This window comes from Pan paniscus, chromosome 19, assembly GCF_029289425.2.
Source record: "Pan paniscus chromosome 19, NHGRI_mPanPan1-v2.0_pri, whole genome shotgun sequence".
Taxonomy (NCBI): Eukaryota; Metazoa; Chordata; class Mammalia; order Primates; family Hominidae; genus Pan; species Pan paniscus.
In genome coordinates, this window is record NC_073268.2 from 83,203,532 (window position 1) to 83,229,159 (window position 25,628).

The 25,628-nt window shown below is 36.8% G+C and overlaps 1 protein-coding gene across 4 annotated transcripts in view; it reads right to left on the reverse strand.

The window, feature by feature from the left end:
• HELZ (helicase with zinc finger) overlaps positions 1-25,628 on the reverse strand; it is a 173,970-nt gene that overhangs the window by 104,167 nt on the left and 44,175 nt on the right. For all 4 annotated transcript variants that reach the window (XM_055101690.2, XM_055101691.2, XM_034942757.3 and 1 more), the window contains 6 exons: positions 19,935-19,986; positions 18,483-18,558; positions 14,674-14,872; positions 14,106-14,213; positions 12,836-13,133; positions 3,196-3,463 (listed from right to left, as the gene is read on the reverse strand). In XM_055101690.2, the coding sequence (XP_054957665.1) occupies positions 3,196-3,463; positions 12,836-13,133; positions 14,106-14,213; positions 14,674-14,872; positions 18,483-18,558; positions 19,935-19,986 (1,001 nt within the window). The remainder of the gene's footprint in view (positions 1-3,195; positions 3,464-12,835; positions 13,134-14,105; positions 14,214-14,673; positions 14,873-18,482; positions 18,559-19,934; positions 19,987-25,628) is intronic.

Here is a 25,628-nt window from a genome sequence, read left to right on the forward strand (position 1 = left end):
AAATGCATATAAATATTAAGTTTAAAGAGTGAAGAAGAAAACAAAATACTCTTTTAAGCAACATATGAAACTCTGTCACAGACTTTTGAAAATCTTCACAATCTATGTTTACTTGCTTATAGATGCATTCTGAGAACTCTATCTAATTACTATAGGATCTGTTTCTTTGTATGTGTACCAATTCTGCACCACACTTCACTAACATTTATAGGCCTGCCAAATTCAGAAATTTAATTTACCAGCCGTCATATCCAGGGTTACCTTTAGGTGAGAGTATCACCAGAAATTCCAGAATTCTCTAGCACAGTAACTACTTGTCACATGTTAGGCAGGTCGCAATAAATTATCAGTTGTATCTTGAAGATCCTTCAAAACTCTTGTGTAGTTGTGTACAGAACACATCAATACTGATTCAGCTAATTTACATTTTGTAAATATCCCTATTTGAGTCAATAAATATGATATAACTTTAAAGATTAAAAAAACAGAAAGCTCAGAAGTTCCTAAAAAAACACTCTACACTATCTTACCACTGCCGTACCACAATCTCTTCTTTTCATACCTAAGGGCTTTTTTACACCATGAGCAGCAAGTGTTGCCACTAATGATGTACCAGTTTCCTTTAAATTTTTTTAATTATAGGAGCAATATATGGTCATTATAGAACATTTCAAAAGTAGAGAAAACTATTACAACATAAAAATCACCTGTTAGTCCACCAACCAGAACATTTTGCTTTAATTCTTTCCAACATTTTTATACACAAATACATACACGTATGTGTATAGGCATCTATAAAAAATTAGAATGGCAATAAGGTATTATAACTAGCATATTTTCTTCCCTAATATTATATCATGAGCATCATCACTGCATTAAAAATTCTTCAAGAACATAATTTCAAGTTGTATAACATTCAATCATATAGCTATATCATAATTAACTTATTCTTCACTACTCTTTGCAAGACATGTGTCCAGACATCTTTGACTCTGATTATTGCTTATGATCCCCCATAAGTGGAATTTCCACACCAAAAGATTCAAACTTAAGGTCCTTGATACAAACTGCCAAACAGCTCTCCAGATAGATCACAGAAACTGGGCCAGGGGCGGTGGCTCATGCCTGTAATCCCAGCACCTTGGGAGGCCAGAGCGGGTGGATCACTTGAGCCCAGGAGTTCCAGATCTTCCCTGGGCAACGTGGCAAAATCCCATCTCTACAAAAAATACAAAATGAAGCCGGTATGGTGATGCACACCTGCAGTCTCAGCCACTCAGCGTCTCCAGTTAGGCTGGAGAGGATGACCCCAGCCCGGGAGGTTGAGGCTGCAGTGAGCCAAAACCATGCCACTGCATTCCAGCCTCAGTGACAGAGTGAGACCCTGTCTCAAAACAGTAATAATTTTTTTTAAAAAGATCACACCAACTTAGTTTGCCATCAGTACTAATATTTTTAAGGCCCTCTCATACTGGCTTTGAAAGCCTTTGCAAGGTACTCATAGAGTGCACTTTCAACTATTCAGTTTCTCTTTTTTTTTTTTGAAACAGGGTCTCTCTTTCTCTCACCCAGGCAGTGATGTAATCATAGCTCACTGAAGCCTAGACCTCCTGGGCTCAAGCGATTCTCCCACCTCAGACCTCAAACTGACACACATCATGCCTGATTATTTAACTTTTTGTAGAGATGAGGTCTCAATATGTTGCCCAGGCTGGTCTCAAACTCTTGAGCACAAGCAATCCATCCACCTCAGCCTCCCAAAGTGCTACAATTACAGGCGTGAGCCGCCACGCCCAGCCTTAGTTACTTGATCAGTATTTAACCTCTACAATTTTGTAGGGTTTCTCCTTTTTTCCATTCAGACAAGTTTCCACTTTTAAAAGATTATTTTGAATATAATAATACTAAGCTTTTTAGGCTTCACGTGCACATTCTAAAGTAATGGAATGATTTATAAACCTTAATAAAATATTAAACAAATAAAAGTTACTATATAATTTTTTCTGAATTCCTACTATGATACTCAAAAATAGTCTCCAGGATTCTGGTAAGCTTTTAAATTATATTTAATCCCAATGTTTACGATTTATCATGGTGTTCTTTCCTAAGAAAAAGGAATCCATGATAATATAAATAATATAGATGATATAACCAACTGTCCTTCTTATTTAACATCCTACAGACACAATTGATAAAAGCCTTTTAAGAGACCATCAATGGGCCAGGATTTAAAGTCTTAGAGTAATGAAAAATAGATTCCATCTGACTTTGTAAATTTTACATGTATTTAATTTGAAATTAGGTATTTTCAAAAGTTAGATCATAGCTAATCTATAAATAGGGTAACCAAAATATCTATGTTTTCACTTTCTTTTCCTTTCTGAATATACTCTTAATGAGTGTTCAGTATTTATTAATAATACTAATGATAAGGAATCATAAGGCATCCTGGAGAAGAAAAATATGCTGGTTCAGCTGTATTTAGAAGTAAAACTACTTATAAAAATGTATTCAGGTCTCATAATTGTGGTTCCGTTTTTAAGGCTTGTCTCCAGTTTATCTAAAATATATTAATAGAAAGCTACTACCAAATACAACTATTTCACTAATCTTCCCTCACTCTAACTTTCTTTTCTGAGATTATTTTTCCTAAAATAATTCAAATAAGCTTTTGATTTAAGCACTTGGTCTTAACCTGTGGCATATGGATAAAATGTAAAATATGTTAACGTATTTATAAACTGCTATAAAGCTGTTTTATCAACCCATTTTCCTGAAAATCTAAATAATTTCATTCTTAAAACAACTTTTCAAAATATGTGGTCTCTTTCAGTTGTTGTATATCTGTTCAACAAATACTCATTCAGTGCTTGCTATGACTACCATTGACTGAAAGCTTCTTAAGAGCAGGAACCACGGATTTATACTCCCGGCATCTGGCAAAGAGCTTGTCCCCTAATAGATGTTTAATAAGGTCTTATAGAAATGAACTATGTGCTAAATAACAGGGATACCATGGTAAGCATGAGACAGTTCTGCCTTAAGAAGCTCATATTTCCTTTAAAGATAGAATACAGTTATTGAATAACAACCATTTACTACCTGTCTTCACTTAGGCACACTTTCATTTTAAAGATTAGAAATACCATCCAAAGGGGAGATTTTTTGTTTTAAAGTGTTTCTATAGTAACTTACTTGCTGATTTCTTTATACTGGGCTATCTCCTCAATATAAAGAAGGTCATGTAACCGTGACTGATAGTTGCTCTTGGTCAATGATTTGTCTAAAACGGACTGGGTAAATAGCTGGTCAGCAGAGAGGGGAATTTGGTATCTGATAAGAAGGCTCTTCTCCAAATCAGTAGTCTCATTAGGTTCAAAATCTATAATAGTCTTAGAGGAAGAATCCCAACGTTTAGCTGTGGTTACTAGCTGCTGTTTTGCATGCATCAGGTATTCGAGATCTAAATGGAAACAAAAAACACATTTATAAAGAAACAGAACATTAAAATTTTTAAATAACATTAAAATTCTTAACTATATTACATATTTTTGTATGAGAATTGTATATGCTAGAGCTGAAATTCTTAAAAACAAAACAATGCAAATACCCATTGACTATTACCCCCATATCAAAAAACAAAACAAAACAAAATAACATTACTATAAATCCATGTTTAAAAAAAAAACTTTTTATCAGGCTAGGACATACTAGAAATTATTAACATTTTTAAAATACAGATTAACATTTAGAACTTAATTCTTCAGTCAAGAGAAATTTGAATATGCGTGAAAAAGATATGATAAGTTCTTCATAGGTTTTATCAGATGATAATCACTTTCTCTTCCTATTACCAATACCCATCCCATTATAGAAAGAGAAGATCAAAAACTGTAAAGGGTTAAATCTTTTCTTGTGTGATAAAGCACAATGAAACTATAGTATCTTTAAGTCAACTTACTATAAACAAAAATCTTTTCGAAAATATTAATGTAAAACACTGCTAAGTCCTTATTAAAATGCAGTACAATGCCATTCAAATGTCATTTCCAAAAAATCCAGGTTAGCCTCCATTAAATTATACTGTAAGTAGGGCATAATGTCAAAACAAATGACTGTTCAAGTTCTGACATACCAGGGGAAAAAAAGTAGCACAATACCAGCACAAGATGAAATCCATAGTAACATAAACTCTGAGCACTGGGTTGGCTCACTCTATATGTAGTGCGTATTACTTTTCTATTGAGTGAAACATACATATACCTAAAAAAGAAAACTTAACCGAAAGAAAAAAAAATGTAACCTTACTGATACATTACACCAAGACTTTGACATAACATAATTGGAAAAACGGTTTCACAACTCAGATTAAAATTTTAGGAAGAAATAATTAAAAGTTAGACAAAGATCAGTCTCCAAAGTACAAATTATCCTAAACTATCTTTGAAATGACAACATAATGCACAATTGCCATGTCTTTTTTAGTGAGAGATTTGGCAACATTTAAATGTTACATATATATTATAAACATGAGCCTAGTCATTCACCAAGATTAATGTCTCAATAGTGGCAAATAGCTTATCCAAATAATCTTAATAATTTCTAACCTTTGCTCCTTGAAAAGCCATTTTCACATGCCAGTTTTATTTCTCAAAGGACAACACAAATACCATTATAACCATCAAATGTAAAGATGGTCTGCTTATTAAAAACTTGCACTTTAAAAAATACTCTGGATTGGGGCTGCGCACAGTAGCTCCCACCTGTAACCCCATCACATTGGGAGGTCAAGGCAGGAGGATCGCTTGAGGTCAGGAGTTCAAGACTAGATTGAACAACATAGCGAGACCCTGTCTCTAAAAAAAAAAATAAAAATATACGATAAAATTAACTATCATTCAAAAAAAATACTCTGGATTGATGGTCTGTTTTTGCAATAGCCTCACAAGCAGAAGTTTCCTAATGTACACTAACCACATTTTCTTCCTAAATCACTTTGACAGCCAGGCACGGTGGCTCACGCCTATAATCCTGGTACTTTAGGAAGCTGAAGCGGGAGGATCACATGAGGTCAGGAGTTCCAGAACAGCATAGCCAACATGGAGAAATCCTGTCCCTACTGAAAATACAAAAATTGCGGGGCACAATGGCTCAAACCTGTAATCCTAGCAGTTTGGGAGGCTGAGGCAGGTGGATTGTCTGAGCTCAGGAGTTCAAGACCAGCCTGAGCAACACGGTGAAACCCAGTCTCTACTAAAATACAAAAAATTAGCTGGGCGTGGTGGCGGGTGCCTGTAGTCCCAGCTACTCGGGAGGCTGAGGCCGGAGAATGGCGTGAACCCGGAAGGCGGAGCTTGCAGTGAGCGGAGATCGCGCCACTGCACTCCAGCCTGGGCGACAGAGTGAGACTCCACCTCAAAAAAAAAAAAAAAAATTTTAGCCGGGCATGGTGGCATGCACGTGTAATCCCAGCTACTTAGGAGACTGAGGCAGGAGAATCACTTGAACCCAAGAGGCAGAGGATGCAGTGAGCCAAGATCGCGCCACTGCACTCCAGCCTGGCGACAGAGCCAGACTCTGTCTCAAAAAATAAATAAATAAATAAATACTAAACTCTACATAATAGTAAGGAATCTATTTAGTATGTAGCTTTTAAAGGAGGTCTAACTACTCTTTGGTGGTGGGGAGATTATATTTCATAATTTTATTTTACATTTCACTTTAAAAAAATTAATTCAGACTATGCCTAGATTACTATTATGTTCATATACTTTAAAAAGTCACTAGTTATTCCTAACTGATGTTTAAGTAGCTGAGACAAGAACAAACCTAAAATGACAGAGCTTTCCCTGGAAAATGCTTTTTGATTCACCTACCTAATATACAAACAAAATGCAGAAAGCTTTTCTACTCTGGGTTAACAGTATTCAGGCTTTTGGGGAAAAGAGGCATGAGCAATAGCAGTATTTGTTTTTCTCATTATCTATATAGTACCCTGATTCCCACCTGGATTTTATGAAACTCTTAAATGCTTGTATCAAAATATCACACATACTTCATAAATGTATACAACTATTATGTATCCATAAAAATTAAAAATTAAATGTTAAGTGTCTTTAGCAGGTAGCACAGTAATTTCAAAACAATTCTCCAGCAATGCTAAATTTTATTCCATTTACTTTTTTTAATGACTTTAAACACAGTGCAGGGGAAAGGAAAACTAGGGGAGCAAAAAGAATCTTGAAAAAAAAATCCACATATTCCAGCAACAAAAAGCCTACAAACTACTGATCTAAGTCTTTAACTCGGATGTCAAAAATGAACTATGGCCAGTGACTACTACTAAGGATACGGTATGCAAAACCCATTTCTCTTTCCCTACTTCATCTGAATTTGAGTCAAACTTCCAGCTCCATTCCTCTCACTTGTACAAAGAAACTTACTAAATTGATTTAATGACCCACCTAACTTACAGTGCTTAAAGGTCACCTCGTAAATAGCAGAAGGACGTGGGTCCCTTATGGGGACACTGGGCATGACTCCTACTGGGGCTCTTTGTCATCTCCACCTACAGCACATGCGTACCTGCTAACACCTCAGCACTCAGGGCAGCCTGAGCCAGTGCATCCTTGGCATGCGTTTTCTTCAGCCTAGATTAGGCTAAAGTGAAAAACACTGGAAAATTGAGAAGTGGCCGGGCGCGGTGGCTCATGCCTATAATCCCAGCATTTTGGGAGGCCAAGGAAGGCAGGTCACCTGAGGTCAGAAGTTCAAGACCAGCCTGGTCAACATGGCGAAACCCCATCTCTACTAAAAATACAAAAAAAAAATAGCCAGGTATGATAGCTCGTGCCTGTAGTCCCAGCTACTCCGGAGGCTGAGGCAGGAGAATCGCTTGAACCCAGGAGGTGGAGGTTGCAGTGAGCCAACACTGCACCACTGTATTCCAGCCTGGGTGACAAAGCAAGACTCAGTATCAAAAAAAACAGAAAGATGAGAAGTGAGCAGGTTAGGATCAATATTCATAAAACCATTTAGGAATTTAACTTTAACAGTGACTTATTAACCAATTCTTACAATAATAAATCTCAAAGCAAACCTAACAGAAATTACAGACCTATGGAATGTGTTACCCTGAGATGTGCTAGGCAAAAACTATAAACAGATTTTAATAGAAATCCATAAGTTAAAGATAATTAGAATACACCTAATCTTTTGAAGATAACAGTCTTTTGAAGGAGTTCCGCTATCAAAAATAGAATTCAAGGTTGAAATAACTACTCTAACACAAGATACATTTCCCAACTTCCCTTGGCCTTCTGACCCTGAGAATAGCAGTGCTTGCATTTCAACCACATCTTTACTATTCTAATAAAGCACCCAAAGGGTGGGTTTGTTTCGTCTTGAAGTATATAGTACAGCAGACTTGAAAAATACCTTTAACAGGACCTGGAAGGTAGATAAGAAGAAAATAAGGGGTGGGGAAATCGAGTGTTTTAAGTACCCAGCACAAGGGTTGACATGTAAGAGGCAGGTAATAAATGGGTGTTAAATATGGAATTTATTAAAACCTGCTATATTTATCTAGGACTTAGAGAATGAGATGAAATGCTTCCTAATTCCAAAATCAGATACCACACTCTTCCTTAGAAAATATTTTGTTATGTGGCTTTACAAATCTTGACTGCCCAAATTAACAATAAAATAAAATCCCACAGTAATCCCAAACTACTGCTTCAGTGATCCATTTCTATATCCTTTCTTTCACCCAAACTGCCACATGGAAGCAAGGTGAATCTCTCTCAGCTTGCCTATGTTAACTGTCCCTATTTCTGTCTCTGAAAGAGGCTAACAAAAAGTTAAAACAGCAGAGTAAGAGCATTAAGAAATACCTCATGCTTTTTACATACTTCTATTCAGTTTCTTTTATTGACAAACTATTTAAGTCTATTTTTCTATTACTTTTCTGATCATGTAACAGTATGTAGATATATAATATGTTCTTAACTTACCAACAACTTTGGTAGTTGGGAATACTTTCTAAGATAGACTAAATTTTAATGCTAATGTTAACATAGATAGCTAGACTCAAACTAGAGAAATAAATGATATCAAGTTTCCATATTTAACTCCAAGAGTTCATTTTCAGCATGTTGCTTCCAGATATTCAAAACAGAATTCCAAATCAATTTTGCCAAACAAAAATTTTCCATTAATCAAGTTGTGGTATAAACCATAAGAATGCAGTCTGTTTTCTAAACAGGGGATAACTCACTAGCTTCCTTCCTTTGCAGATGCCTTTGCCACATATTTTTGAAAAGCCTATCCTTAGTCCAAAAGCTTTTTTAGTATATAGTGTCTTTTTCTGAACCCGAATCTCCCCAACAAGGGAAAAAAAAAAACTACAAAAAGCAAAACTAAAGTCATTCATATTTCCTAAAGAGTTTTCAGGATTGCCAAAATGACTAGAGAAAAAAAATATTTGTTCATGGCCTACAAATAGAAAAGGTCTGGATGCTTTAGGTACAGTGACAGTAATATTTAAAAAAAAAAAAGAAACCCAAAACCTATGTTTATTTTCCTCCAATTCAAATTTGAATTAACTAAAGTAGGATTTTTAGTTCAATACTCAACAATGAACTAGAGAAATATAAACATTTGCTATATAACTTGATTTTAAGTTTCAATGAGTAACACATAACTAAGTTACATGAACATATCAGTTTGACAGACACTGAGAGCCAATGATTAACTGAGCTACACTGTGATTCTCTAAGAGGGAAATAATGCATGCTGCATTTCTAAACTTATTTGTACATGGCATTCTACACCTTCAGTGTTATTATTAATTTTAGTGGAACATAATTTAGAAAATGCTAAGCTAATAGCCTAGCATGGTCCAAATTTATAAACTTATGCAAGAGAAATACGGTTCCAGCATTCATTTAAGGACAAAAACTTGCTTAAAAACAATGACCACCCAATCAAGTGGAATATGCAATAAATATTTCCCACTGAGAAGGAGTAATCTCTAAAAAAAAGAACATACTGGCCGGGCATGGTGGCTCATGCCTATAATCTCAGCACTCTGGGAGGCTGAGGTAGAAGGATCGCTTGAGCCTAGGACTTCGAGACCAGCCTGAGCAACACAGAGAGACCTTGTCTCTACAAAAAAAGACTTTTTTAATTAACTTTTTTAATTAGCCAGGCATGGTGGTGTGCACTGATAGTCTCAACTGCTTAGGAGGCTGAGGTGGGAAGATCACTTGAGCCTAGGAGTTCAAGGCTGCAGTGAGCTATAATCACACCACTGCACTCCAGCCTGGGCAACAGAGCAAGACTCTGTCTCTAAATAAATAAATAAATAGAGATATTTCCCATTCAAATTCCAGTTTCACAGAATCACTAAGTTTCCTTGTATATGCAAAAACCAAATTATATTATAATTTATAATATTTTCAAAACCATATGGAAATATGACAGATCCCAGACCTAATTCAATTCCCAATTGCATTTGGCCAACTTATACCTGGAATGACACTTTTCTCCTAATTCCAGGCCAAGGAAGATCCAATGATGAACTGGCTGAGGCTGAAGATCAAATTAGCCAGGCTGTCAGATTGTCACCAATTTAACAAAGTAGTTATCTTGCTCTCAATGTCTCTGAATGTTGTCCACACAAGTATTCCAGGAAAAGATACAAAATAGGACACTGCCATTTTACATTTTTATTGTCTCAGAACATTTTATAAAATTGTAATTTCACATAAACAAATTGTTTGCCCATAAACATATTTTCTGCTGACATGGACTCTCCCGTGATAATCAAAAACACTAACTGTAATAGTACTGAGATAAAAGCAAGAAACAAATATTACACTACTTATATTCTGCTTTTATTTCTTTACAATTCTGTTAGGACTCTCCACATAATCACAATGAAACAAATGTAGTCATGCAATAAAAATTTCAAGAGTTAACAAAATGGTAAGATATTCAATGACATCAATTTTAAGGGTGGGGAAGTTATCAAAGAGCTAAAAATTAGCATAAGTCATTATGCTGATGACCAAAAAAAGTTAGCCCAATATCATCTAGCTTGCCTAAAACCTAGATCTAAGTTTTCCTTTCCCCAACCTTCAAAATCTTACATAAGAAAATGCATTTTGTAGATTTCATACTGTTTGTTATTTCTCCTTTGTCTTTAAACAAATTTCACTATGTGAAATCATTTTAATGTTTCCAAATTAGTCCAAGAAAATGCTTAAGTTTTTTCAATTATTTTCTATCACATAACTACTTAAAAGTAAAATCTTAAAGGAAAAAAGGCAAAGACATCAAACTACAAAGAAGTCACTTAAAAAAGGATATGGTATTATAAAAAAAGAGGAGGATATCCTTGTCTATATAAATCCTCTCTACCACATCTGAACGAAATGTAAAACTTAATTTTCAAACTAATATGTTAGAAATATCAGAAAGGAGATTCTTTGTTTCTTCCAGCTACCAGGCTCAAAACATCAATCATCTTGGAAAACTACGCTTTCAACTCCTACAATGTGTTCTCTTGCCAACATCTGCAGGCACCGTGGCCTCAAGGGCTCTCTGCTTTTTAAGTCCTCTGCTTGCACCCTAGTCCAAGTCCTCATTTTAAAAAACAAAAACAAAATAAAGAAACAAAAAAAAAACCCAACTCTTCTCTTTTCCTACTTTCCTCCTTTTGTGTATAAGCCAGAAATTATCCTAATCAAGGCTAATTATAAACATAATAGCTACTATTAACTAAATGTCTACTGTGAGCCTGATGTCGTACGAGGCTTCAGGTTCTCACAATGATCTATGACAGATATTACTAGCCCCATTTTACAGATGTTTCCCCGTGAAGCCCAGAGAAGTTAAGTACTCTGCCCAGGCTCACAAAGGCAATAAGTCGAAAATCAGGATTCAAATCCTATTCTATTTGACTCTGATTTTTGTCTACTGCTCTTCTCCAACAAGAAAAGTAACACATATCTGAGGCAGAAGTAGTCAAAGTACTTTTACTCTTCTCAAGCCTATGAAAGTACCCTGAGCTCCTTTTCATCACCACCTTTTCTAATTATCATGTTTTAATACTATCATTCTTTTACATTTTACTGCAGACATTTAACATTTTATATTATTAATTAAATATTTTATTAACTAATAAGAATTCTTGACAGCACTTACAAACATTTCTATGGGTAAAGGAGTCTGAGTTATAAGCCACTAACCTACAAGCAAATTTCTAAAATACAACCCACATGTAAGCCAAGAACATCCTTTACAGTTATATTTGAGAGTAGGAAATGTATGTTGTTCTCTCTTTATGACTTAAATCTCTTTATGATTTAAAAAGGATGCTGCTTAGTGGTTCTCAAGGTCTGGTCTCTAAAGCAACTTACTAGTTCAGGGGTAGGCAAACTACAACACCAAAGTCAAATGCAGCCATTGTTTTTGAAAATAAAGTTTTATTGGAACACAGTCACACCCATTTGCTTATGCATTGTCTATGGCTGCTTTCTCATTACAACGCAGAGCTAAGTAGTTGCAACAGAGATCACCTGCCCTGCAACACCTAAAATATTAACTGTCTGGCCCTCTGCAGAAAGAATTTGCCAAATACTATGCTAATATATATAAGCCAAATACTTTATTTTTATTTTATCAACTACCATATCTATTTAGCTATGGAAATTAATTTATTCTGATTCCAAAGAGTACTGAAAAGATGACAAAAATACATACTACAGAATAAAAACAAGTAAAAGGGATCAAAGTCAGTGGGAAATAAGGGTAAAGTGAAGTCTGGGTAATCTTAGCACACATAGAAGAAGATGTCACCTAACTGTTAAATTTGGGCACCATCGTTGTTTCAACCTTACTAGCAGCTAAAGTAAAGAGGAAGACAGACCAATTTCACCTTTTCACTATGTGAAAAAAAATAAAATTCTAGCATTCACTAATGAGAAAAACTACTTCTAGGTTCTCATGAATGGGACATTATGGTACATAGTAAAAAACGTCCTCCACAATATGGTTAGTTACAGTCAATACAAAAGCAAGTTTCATACAGCTCTGCTTTTTGAAGTGTTTGTTAAATAAAAAGTTTTTGTTAAATAGAATAGAACACCTATAAATCCAACCAAGAGCAAAGGAAATGTGGGCTAACATGTCCTTTCTTTGTCCTGTTGGATCTTGGCATAAAATTTAGATATAGGCAATAAATTGACAATGTACAAAGTAATTCCTTATGTCATGCTTACATGTTGAAACCAGGGACCTCTTCCCAAAAACAAAGAACAGATTTTATTAAAGGCACCCTTGGCCTCCTTAACACTAGTGGATGCACAAAATGATTTATGAAGGCTTATTATACTCAAGACTTTTCATTCAGAAACAATGTACTAACATCAGCAAAGTTAACTAGTCAATAGGACATGAAAATAAACATTGTAGGTATATACACAATTACCATTAAAATGATATTCTACCCAAACTAATATTGAAAGATATTACTGTGCTAAAACCATCTTACTGTGAAATGAAACTGGTAGACCAAAACAGGTCTGATCATCTACTCATACAAGTTTGGGGAACCTCAAAGTTCAAGCTTTACCTGGTGGCTCTATGAAGAAATCAGGGCACAGTGTGAATCATTATAAGCCCCTTACACAGTAAATGAGTCAATTAAGTTGGGATTTTTTTCTTTATTATTATTCTCTTCCTATCCATGGAATATATTCAAGGGCCAATACATATCTTTGAATGTTGCTTTTTAACACATTGTATCAGGGGAAAAAAGTCTAAATATTACCTTCTGTAGAAGCTGCATCAATCATTACTCTTTGCATGAGTACTGGTTCCAATCCAAAGTCGAAAACTATGGTTTGGCGAAAAGTTCCAAATATTTCTGTGTTAAATGCTATCCCGACTTTATACACGTAATGATCTAATCCATTTTGGGCCATCTTTCCTCCTATCCATTCTTGACAGTTTTCTGGGACTTCTTGTGATACCTGGGTAGTACTATCTCCGGCAGATATTGCAATGATACTAAAATGAGGACGATGAGCATCATAAAGCAATGCTACACGATACAGCATTCTTGCAGGCTACAAGGAAGTTAAAATAATTCATTGAGTACAAGGGGGTGAAAAATCCAATTGTAATTGGGCTCTTCAATGAAAATATTTCCATAAGGGACTTTTACTTCCCCAAGCTTCTAAGATACTATGGCCATTTAAGAAAAAAATCAAAATGGTTTTTTAAAATCAGTTGTTAAAATTATTTATTTATGCTATATCGCTAGTCTCCCTTCTCTTCCTGTGACATGTTCATTTTTCACTGTGGCAAAAGCTATCACCCTATATAACCATCAACCTTCAAACTTTCCATACTCTTCACCTACAAAAGTTTCATGTAGCCTCAAGTAGGAAGCCTTCGTAAGAGGGCAGTTACCTCTGAAAGCACTGGATTGGGTTCAAGGCTGAAGCTAACTGTTCTTAGATTTTTCATCTCCAGATACAGAAAGTACAGTGGAAGAAATGCCACGAAAAAGACAAAAACTTTTCCACTGAGCATACTCACAGAAACTTTTTACTTTGCTTCGATCTTAAACTTTGACTACTATAATTTAAGATGGGAAGCACTGCAGAAAATGCCCCATGTTAAAAACCCATTATCACAGAATTTGTGACTTCATCATATCAAATATAAAAACAAGTTGTTATGGTTTAAAAATCTTAGAACTACTAGAATAAACAATTTTTAAGTAGTTAATTACAAGCCATGAACCCCATCCTATGTCCCAAGTTTAGAAGACAATATGTCAAAGGTCTCTTTACCAAATAAATAAATATGAAAGCACCCTAAATATCTACAAAGATCTCATCTAAAAGTATTTTTAAAATTGTACTTTTAATGATCAAAGTACAGAAATATACTTTAGTACAATATAGAACCTATATATAATGTACTTAGATTAAAATATTTTCAATATTCTTTAACACAGAGATTCAAAGGTCAAAAAAAAGTTCAGAAAATTAAACACAACTTTTATGCTTTAACTAGCATAAAATTCATACCTTACAAGTGAGAGCAAAGGTCCATGTCTGGTGGGATTTTTTGGTGCTGACAGTAACTGACAGGTCAGGATTGTGCTCTACCTTTACTCCTTCTATACATTCACTAAGCTGAAAACAGACAGCAATTTATGTTATGTTTTTATTGCTAAGGGCACAAACAAAATCTTTTAGCATGGAAAATAAATGTCAACAGTTAAGATGATGATGGAACTGTTTACAGAGCAAAGTATTTTATACCTTCATTTTCAGTAATTTTGACAAGAACAAAATATAGTAAAGCTAAAATAAGAGAGAAAAGAAAATTAACCACCACCACAAAAATGGCACTCAAAAACTGCCTGAATGAAGGTAATTAAAACAGTACAGGCAAATCTCCAAACAAGTGGTTTAGTTCTGCTCTTCATTTTAACAAATGGGTCTACTATAGCTACTAAAAACATCATTCTATCAGAATCAAGTTCTTTGCAAAGAAGATAAGGAAATAAACCAAAATAGAGCACACAATAAAGTCAAGACTCAAGTTCATTGTTTAAGACAAACAAAAAATAATGTAGCTTATTTTCCTCACCACTTTCTCAGGAGACAATGAATTCATCCACTTTTCTATCAAGGTTTCCATGTAACTGCCTGAGAGCTGTTTATTCTCATTTTGCTGTTTCAATTTTATCAGCCGTGAAGCATATCTTTTCTGCCATTCTGCTAGTTCTTCCTGGGAATGTGCTGAAGTACACTGGGCACCATACCTACAGATTCCTTGCTCTAAAAATCTAAGTAGAATAGGAAAGACTGTTTTATCATATACTTTGTTGAACCATTTAAAAATAAACTCCCAGCATTTGCCCTCTGATTCTTCAATAAAAACAAAACTTCATGTGCTGAAAGGCCATATTTATCGTACTGCCTTGTACAAAGGAGGGAGAAGAGGTTTAGAGAACATTTACAACAGTTAACCAAAACATCAGCTCCCCATATTATTCACTGACTTTCTCTGGAATTAGGGGATCCTAAGGCATAGGTATTCACGTCGGCCCTCCAAAAGAGGCACTGAAAAGTAGCTTCCTTGGTCATATAAGGACTCTTACTAGACAATTCCTCTTAGTGTAACTGGGTTTTGTTTTTGTTTTTTTGTTTTTTGTTTTTTGTTTTTGAGACGGAGTCTCGCTGCGTTGCCCAGGCTGGAGTGCAGTGGCGTAATCTCGACTCACTGCAACCTCTGCCTCCCGGTTTCAAGCAATTCTCTGCCTCAGCCTCCCGGGTAGCTGGGATTACAGGCGCCCGCCACCACGCCTGGCTAGTTTTTGTATTTTTAGTAGAGACGGGGTTTCATCATCTTGGCCAGGCTGGTCTTGAACTCCTGACTTCGTGATCCACCCGCCTCGGCCTCCCAAAGTGCTGGGATTATAGGCGTGAGCCACCACGCCCAGCCAGAGTAGGATTTTTTTAAGCAATACTGACATCAAGTGGATTTGCTGCTCACACACAGGTATACCCTACTTCCCAAAATGATAAGGACCTTAAAAAAATTTTCTATATATGGGAATTTCATTCTGAAAAAACAGTTAACATATGACTAATTACCATTTTAAGGCTTTTACTTTTCACCTTTAAACATAGTGATTTTACTCTTTTCTACATTACTATTACCTATATTTCAGTGAAAATATATTAACTTGCTTGAAGCTTTAAATAAATTTAGAATCAAAGTTTTATATTACAGAGTCACAACTTTATTCAACAGTCATGTTAAATTCAAGGGAATAAATTATAAATGTTCATTTTAAAGGATAGAGAGTCAATGACTTCTCAACGTTTACAACTCGGAAAATTCAACTGACAATTCAGTGACCAAAAACAGATAAAAATAAAATACTTTGGTAATTTTTTTTTTTTTTAAGATAGAGTCTTGCTCTGTTGCCCAGGCTAGAGTGCAGTGGCACGATCTCGGCTCACTGCAGCCTCTGCCTCCCGGGTTCAAGGGATGCTCCCGCCTCAGCCTTCAGAGTAGCTGGGATTACAGGTGCCCGCCACCACAATGCCCAGTTAGTTTTTGTATTTTTAGTAGAGATGGGGTTGCATGTTGGCCAGGCTGGTCTCGAACTCCTGACCTCAAGTGATCCACCTGCCTTGGCCTCCCAAAGAGCTGGGATTACAGGCATGAGTCACCATGCCCGGCCCTGATCATTAACTTTTTTTTTTTTTTTTTTTGAGATGGCATTAACTTTTTAAAAAAGTTTTAAATACCCTGCAAAATTATAGGCAAAGCCAGTTTTTAAATAAAAATAATAAAAACATTGATAAAAGATCTTCTGAGAAAAAATGAAAATTAAACTAGAAATATAATTAAATGGCCGGGCATAGTGGCTCACGCCTGTAATCCCAGCACTTTGGGAGGCCAGGGCAGGCGCATCACCTGAGGTCGGGAGTTCAAGACCAGCCTGACCAACATGCAGAAACCCTGTCTCTACTAAAAATACAAAATTAGCCGGGGTGGTGGCACATGCCTATAATCCCAGCTACTTGGGAGGCTGAGGCAGGAGAATCGCTTGAACCTGGGAGGCGGAGGTTGCAGTAAGCCGAGATCATGCCATTGCACTCCAGCCTGGGCAACAAGAGCAAAACTCTGTCTCAAAAATAAAAAAAAATACATAATTAAATGTAAATATAATATAAAACTATAAATAGCAAAAGAGAGATGTTATATTACAGACCATTTTTCAATTGGAAAAAATATGGATAGTAAGAAATAAGAAATGAACCACAGCACAATATGAATTTTCAAATGGTTCACCGTATTTGAAAAAATGAGTATATTTAAAACTTTTCCTGATGGTACAACAAAGTACTTGAACTTAAAATTATACTATTTATTAAATTCTCTTACACTTCTGAAGACACATTTAAAATCATTTTATGTTTCTTTTCAATATGTCTTAATGGGCCAAATCTTTGTCTTTCTATTGCTTGGCTTTAAATTATTTCCCTAAAAAGTGAAAGTGTTATATTCTTATCTGTACTTCAAATCTTCTCATATTTCCTTTTCATAGGATTGTGTTCTGTCTCTTCTACAACATAACACCACTAGGATTTTCAATACTTACACATTAGTTTCCTGACTATTCAATAATCAAAACCATGTAGCAAATTTCCTTCGCTATCAAAAGCAATCTAAAGAGGTGGTGAGAATTTATATCTAAAAATCCCACTAGTTACAAGTTCTTACAAAAAGAACCGAAGAGTTTACCATTTTAACTGTAACTTTAATCATACCTTCCACATTAATAGTTATTAAATTTTGAAAGGTTAGCCCTTCATTATGAATTATTCATAAATTCTACATTTACATGAAGATAATATTTTTCAGAAAGGTTAAAACAATTTAACATTTCTTTATCTATTTTATGCTCTACTTTTTACATAAAGTATTGTCAACTTCAATCACCACAACCTAAGTAAATTTCACATTAACAAATGGCCATGGCCAGGTGTGGTGGCTCACATCTGTAATCCCAGCATTTTGGGAGGCCAAGGCAGGAGGATTGCTTGAGCTCAGGAGTTCAAAACCAGCCTGAGCAACATGGTGAAACCCCATCTCTATAAAAAAAATACAAAAATCAGCCAGGCTTGGTGGCACACGCCTGTAGTCCCAGCTACTTGGGAGGCTGAGGTGAGAGGATCATTTGAGCCTGGGAGGCAGAGATTGCGGTGAGCTGTGATCAAGCCACTGCACTCCCAACTGGGCAACAGAGTGAGACTCTGTCTCAAAAAAAAAAAAAAGAAAAGAAAAACAAAAGGACAGAAATTAAGTTCAGCCATAATAATACAACTGGTATTATAAAAGACTACTGAGGCCGGGCACAGTGGCTCACGCCTGTAATCCCAGCACTTTGGGAGGCCAAAGTGGGCACATCACAAGATCAGGAGTTCAAGACCAGCCTGGCCAACATAGTGAAACCCTGTCTCTACTAAACATACAAAAAATTAGCCAGTGTGGTGGCACATGCCTGTAATCCCAGCTACTCAGGAGGCTGAGGCAGGAGAATCACTTAAAGCCGGGAGGCAGAGGTTGCCGTGAGCCGAGATTGTGCCACTGCATTCTAGCCTGGGCAAAAGGGCGAGACTCCATCTCAAAAAAAATAAATAGATAAAAAATAAAAGACTACTGAACAGTCTTAACAACCTGCATTTAGATCATTGCTGTTTAGAATTAAAGGAAGACAACTCATCAATATGGTTTTGACTTGTATTACTTAATGATAATGACCTTTATGGCTTCTGTTTCAAATTGAAAATAAACCATTTTACTCCATTAGATAAGGAAAATTATCTGTCCTTTCAACAAGACATGTCATTGTTTAAAAACAAAAAAATTCACATTACCTTTTACACAAAGTATATTCCTCGCTGCTTGTGATTCCCCTAGGTGGTGGGCGGAAATGCCAACCATTACAAGACCCTAGGGAGTAATTAGGATATAGTCTTATCATTTGAGGCTAGCCAGTAATTCTGATATTTTAATGTGTAAGAAATACTACAATCCCTCCACATACATCATCCCATATGATGTAAAAAAGAACATGACATACTTGCCTCTACCAAAAAGTAATCTACCAATCAACTACATAAAACATAGGAATCACTGAAGAGGCAGTTTCCCAGCAGTTAGTTAAAATCAAGCTGGTGACTCTGACTCTGTCCTAGCAACTGGTGGACAGGTTTCCAGTGCAATCTCTTCCCTAACAACACAAGGCGGGTGGCTGGCATACTTGTCATTTCTTAGGCATGGGATGTTTGTCTATCAGGAATTCCTTCAGGGATGAAAAAAATCATTGTATCCTGGAAGGAAAGCTTACATAACAAATTCCACTACTGCACAGTGAGAAGAAGTTCCATGTTATCACATTATCATCCATGTTCCTTAAGATTTGTCTGACACGTCACTGTAGAATATAATCCTTTTTTAAAATTGAAATAAAGTTCAAAAAGTTTAATTCTGAGATAGGAGCTAAAAACACAGTATTTACTTACTTGTGAATACAATGAGCTTTGATTTGTTTGGATAGGAGTTTCCAAATAAACCAGGGAAAATAAGGATAATGAGAAAAAAAGGCTAGAACTTTATAGAGGTTGAGCAGCAACAAGTTTCAAGGAACTTATAGCCATTTTCTACTCCCTCACAAGTCACTATGCCCCCCAGAAAAGGAAAAGAAAGATATTCAGCCAGGTTGAGTTTAAAGCTGTGCTTCATCTCTATACTAGCTGTGTGACTTTAGGGCAACTCATAAACCTTAATGTCAGTTTCATCACCTGTCAAAAAGATGAAGGACTCTAAGAAGTCAGTACATGTTTTGTGAAAGCCAATGCCCATAGTACACAGCATTCAGCAGGCACTCAATGAATGTTCTTCTTTTCCCTTTCCTCTGGTGAGAGGAGAGGAGATCACAGAGTTTCATTAGGGCAGGAACAACTCAGCTCACAGATCAAAACTTCCAAAAAGTAATAACTGTACTAGCTTAGGACAGAGAGAGAAGAAAAGTCTTCCCTCTCTAGATTGTTAAGAATGATGTTTAAATTTAGTCCTACATGGAGGCAAGAAAATAAACTAAATGACCTCTGAAGTTACCTCCTACCTCCATTACTCCATTATTCTATGAAAAGGTGCCAGGGAGAAAATTGCTTTCATCTACACCTACTTCTTAAAATTAAAATCTTATATTCTCTCCTACATCTCCACTTATATGTACTGTAACTCAGTAAATTTTCTCCCAATAATTAATAAAAGCAAAGCCCTTATTCACAGCTACCAGAAGTTACACAGCATTTGGCACTTACCCTCATCTAAGTCTTCCACGTGATATCCAGAGAGGGCGTTACTAGTTGCTGTCTGCAATTTTCCAAATGAAAGAATTTTTTAAACAAGAATAACGCTGATGCTGAACTAAACTTGAACATTTTCAATATTAAAACAAAGGTGAAGTTGGAATACTCAGAAATTTTTAATAACATTAATATGTTGCCAATGATTTTTGTTTTTTTCTATGTTAAACTATAATTAAATATGGAAAACATATTTGTGAGGCTCTCATTAAGGAAGCTGACAGAGGCCTCCTAGATAGAAATTAGCTGGCAGCAGAAGAGAAGTCCAAGTCCCCAGTCCTGAACCTCACAGGCTAGCACCTTCCATCCATTTATTCACTTTACTCTCCTCTTCATAACACCTAGAAAATGTCTGATTACAGAGGTTTCTTTTCCTTTTTTTTTTTTCTTTATTTTTGGGGGACAAAGTCTTGCTCTTTCACCCAGGCTGGAGTGAAGTGGCGCAATCTCAGTTCACTGCAACCTCCGCCCCCCGGGTTGAAGTGATTCTCCTGCCTCAGCCTCCTGAGTAGCTAGAATTACAGATGCCCACCACCACGCCTGACTAATTTTTGTATTTTTAGTAGAGACGGGGTTTCACCATGTTGGCCAGGCTGGTCTCCAACTCCTGACCTCAGGTGATCCACCCGCCTCGGCCTCCTAAAGTGCTAGAAGTATAGGCGTGAGCCACCACGCCCGGCTAGAGGTTCCTTTTTCTTGCAGCTAATGGCATGCTACCACTTTGGAGCCTGGGAGCACTTACTGCTAGGTACCCCACTCACTCTGAGATGAGCCCTTCTCCCACAGAGGAGTCCAAGGCTAGGGATCCATTCACTCTAACATCCTCAGATAAATCACCAATCTGCGCATTTGGCTCTAACTTTACCCTAAGCTCTACACCTCCAATTTCAACAAAGCGCCAACCATAGCACTTTTTCTAAACTATTCTGTAGTATTTTACATGCTAGATCGTTATCAGCGATATACACATCTGCTGTCAGCAGTCTGTAACTGCCTTTCTATATTCCTGCACCTCTCAAAGTATCTGGCACATAATAATGGGTGCTCAGTAAATGTTGGATGAGTGGGTGGGTGGATAAACAGATAGATGGTTGGTTAGTTGGATGGATGGATGGATGGATGGATGGATGGATGGATGGGTGCATGGGTGGGTGCATGGGTGGGTGGATGGGAACATGGGTGGGTGGTTGGGTGGGTGGGTGGATGGATAAATGGATGATTCACCTAAGCACTTTAAATGCAATGGGCCCAAAGCAAAATTCATCAACTTTATCCTAAAGTTGATCCTTCTTCAGTGTTCCTTATCACAGGTTAATGGATTCTTCTTACCCAAAGAGAGCCAAGCTGAAATTTTCAAAGCCATCTTGAACTCCTCCCTCTTCTATCCTGCTCTGAATATTCTCCAAATCTTGTCCAAACAGGTCTAGAATGTCTCTCATCTCTCTTACATTCTCTCCTCCCACTGCCACTGTCCTAGGTAAAGCCCTCATTACCGCTTGTCTCATTTATCCCTGAACCAACTGACAGCTTGCCAATCTTGCCTTATATCAAGTCACCTGTGGGTCTTTACTAAGTGATATGGTTTGGCTGTGTTCCCACCCAAATCTCATCTTGAATTGTAGTTCCCATAATTCCCTTGTGTTGTGGGAGGGACCCAGTGGGAGACAACTGAATCAAGGGGGCAATTTCCCCCATATCGTTCTTGTGGTAGTAAGTCTGATAACATCTAATGGTTTTATAAGGGGAAACCCCTTTCACTTGGCTCTCATTCTCCTCTTGTCTGCCACCATGTGAGATGTGCCTTTCACCTTCTGCTATGATTGTGAGCCCTCCTCAGCCACATGGAACTGTGAGTCCATTAAACCTCTTTCTTTTGTAAATTGCCCAGTCTCAAGTATGTCTTTATTAGCAGCGTGAAAACAGACTAATATACTTAGCTATCCCTATCCTTTAAACTCAGTTCTCACACTTCTGCCCCCCTGATTTCCCTGCAGAGTTTTCCCCTTTCCCTGCCTGTATTTTGTGATAGCACTTACTGACTGCAGGCTGCCCTGTGTGCACATTAGCTGTGTGCATCTCTGACTGACCTGCCAGATTGCTTTTCATGGACATCTCAGCTTTCCAGAGCCTTGAACAGCACAGGTGCTCAGTAAATGTTAAACTGAATCAGAAGGAGTAAACAGTATCCCAAGATGAAATCTGGAATATCTTGTACCACAGAAAGAATGTCAGAATGCTAACGGGTCATAACTGAAACAATACTATCACTATAATTTATATGTGGTTGATTAAATTGTACTTTTTAGGTTGGGCTTGAACTAAACTCTGTAATACTGTTTCCACAGGAAAATGCCTTCTGATTATCAGTAAAGCACTTACTAAGGAGTTTTTAAAAAGCAACCCATTGTTTTTGTAAAACGAAGGGCTGAATATAAGAATACACAGATTAACAAATCAGGAGTAATTATTCATATTATTAGCATTCTGTGCTGAAAAAAAAAAAAAACCCATTAAAAGATCTCTTTAAATTCTTCAAGCAAGGTCTATGTGCCACTGTCACAAACTAGCCCTTCAAATGATTCTATTTACATAACATATATAAATAGATAGGCTAAAAATTAACTGCAAGTAGGAAAATTTTAAAGTATCTCCTTTTTAAAACCTATCAAAATAAATTTATCAAATGTGCAAGAAAAATAATGGGAATAAAAATGTTTGATAAACATTATTAAAATGTTTTGGTCATAAAATAAAGCCTAAAACACTTATAAATGTTGGGGAGAACACCACACAGTGCATTTCAGCAGTCAGTGCCTATAAGAATCAGTGACGACCCGGACGGGCCTGTGCTGACACTGAGCTCTAGGTCTCCTGGGGATCTGGGGAGCAGCACATGCTCAGCAGAGAACTGGTAAAGTAAGGCACTCAGCCTGGCTAAGTATTTAGCAGTCCTGGCTTTTAGGTTCCAAAGTGTTGTGTTTGTTTTTTAAACACTCTTTTTATGCACTCATACTCCAAAACAAAAAGGCAACAGTTTATCATCATTAGTCTTTACCGACACCTTCAGGAAAAACAGCCAAAGATTACACTGCTAGAACTATAAATTCAGAATCAAATCTATTAATCAGATATTTTAAATGTTACTAAAGAATATTTACTAAAGAATACTTGTTTTTGTTTTCATAAATCAGTCTTGAGTTTCAGGTCTTTATTCTCATCCATTAGCATTTACAAGTTAAATACCAGCTTAGCCCAATTTTTAAATAACAAATTGTTGCCATTTTTAAATGTGTCATGTGCAATAATAAATAAGGGTAGCATTGTTTGTTAGCTTTTCCTAAACGGTTATCTTTTAATAATATCAATTCACTAACCAAAAAGACTACTACTCTAGTTAGATAGAAAAAAAATTACAAAAACTTAAGTCACTTCTTCCAAAAGTATAGTCACAAAATAAGAGTCAAGTGATATATGTGGCCTTACATGCAACAGGATTATAAACATTAAAAATAAAATAAATTGCATGTGATTATCAGATGTAAAGTTGGTAATTCAATTAAGGCAATAAAAGAAGAACAAAGCCAAAAATCTTAACAAAATGAAAGGTCATTTTATGCTGTCATTTTAAAAGTCTAAAACATCTACAGCTGCCTTCTGTTACTTCTTAGAAATTAAAACGGCTACATATACACTATTAGGTTGGTGCAAAAGTAATTGCGATTTTGCCATTACTTTTTTTTTTTTTTTTTTTTTTTGAGACAGAGTCTCACTCTGTCGCCCAGGCTGGAATACAGTGGTGCAATCTCGGCTCACTGCAACTTCCGCCTCCTGGGTTCAAGCCATTCTCCTGCCTCAGCCTCCCGAGTAGCTGGGATTACAGGCTCCTGCCACCATGTCTGACTAATTTTTGTATTTTTAGTAGACACAGGGTTTCAACATATTGGTCAGGCTGGTCTCAAACTCCCAACCTCAGGTGATCTGCCCACCTTGGCCTCCCAAAGTGCTGGGATTATAGGCGTGAACCACCGCACCGGGCCTGTTTTGCCATTACTTTCAAAGGCAAAAACTCCAATTACTTTTGTACCAACCTAATACCTATGTATACACATGGCTTTGAAGTTAGTGAGAGCTTACTGATTCTCGGTTGATTCACAATCAGGCAACGTAAGACAAAGAAAATGAAATTTAGAAGAAAAAGCCTAATAGTAGCAAAACGGTTATTTTTTCCAGCTTGTATAATCCATGGTGACCACCTTCCTTGTTGTTTTTTGGTATGAACTGGGATACATTACTACATTTGGAATGGAAAGGAACCCACAGGAGGTCAAAGTTGACACCAGGGTCTCTGCACATCCCCTCTGTCTGTCTGAAGCGCCCTCCATCTCACTCTCCGTGAGACAAGCACCTTCTCAACTCTCAGCTCTTGGTTTAACTGTCTCAGTCCTTGGCCACCAAATCCAGTGATTTTTCCAGCAGAAGAGTCCGTTCTTTTCCCTCATATCACCTACCTCTCTGTGAATTGCACTTACAGTTGTTCAATTTATTTACTTGTTGTCTATCTCCTTCCTAAAACTTTAACCTCCAAGAGGACAAGAACCATGTTCAGTGCTGTATCCCCAGCAACAAGCATAGTACCTAGCACATAGGAAGTGCTCAATTTTTGAATAAATAAGCCAATTAATCACTGTACGTGGGCTTTTATTTATGACAAAAGCTGACAAAATGGCTATTTTTTAAATAGGACATCTAAAAATAAAAATACTTTTATATGCCTATATGAAGAAGAGAAATTTGAGACTTACAAACCTCAGGGCCTTTTACATGCCACTGTTGTCCCTGACCTTCCATGTGTCCTCCAAGTCCTTCACTGGAGTACTTTTTTGTTCACTATTTATCCTCATACACATTATTTCCATCTCCTAAACACATTCCTTAAAGACAGTCCTTAAATCACAGACTTCCATCAGGTGCTTTAAAAAAGACAAAAAGAAGGCCTGGTGTGGTAGCTCATGCCTGTAATCCCAGCACTTTGGGAGGCAGAGGCAGACGGATCACTTGAGCCCAGGAGACCAGCCTGGGCAACATGGCAAAACTCCATCTCTACCAAAAATTAAAAATAAAAAAATTAGCCAGACGGTGGAGTGTGCCTGTAGTTCCAGCTACTCAGGAGGCTGAGGTGGGAGGATCACCTGAGCCAAGGGAGGTCAAGGTTGCAGTGAGCTGTGATCACGCCACTGCACTCCAACCTGGGTAACAGAGCGAGACCCCGTCTCAAATAAACAAATAATAAATAATAAATAAATAAGGCTTGAGGATATCTCATTTTTAATGATAGCATTTCATTTTCTAGTAGCCAGAAGTAGTTAAAAACTAAAATTTCCCAATCATCTTCCCATTTGTTGTCCAGAGACAGCTAATAAGATACCAGTTCTGTCCACTAGGGACAGAAGATAAGCCCTGGCACACAGAGGAGACATGTGGAGAAGCAGCATTCCCACGATGGGACTGTGGGTTATGGGGGTAACAAGGGAAGGCTGGCAGTCCCACTGCCCTACCTTCACAGCCTTGCCTTCTGGCTGATGCCGCAATGGTTTTCCAAATTTTAATACATAATGCTTACTAGACAGATTGAGTCAAACTCTTCCAAAA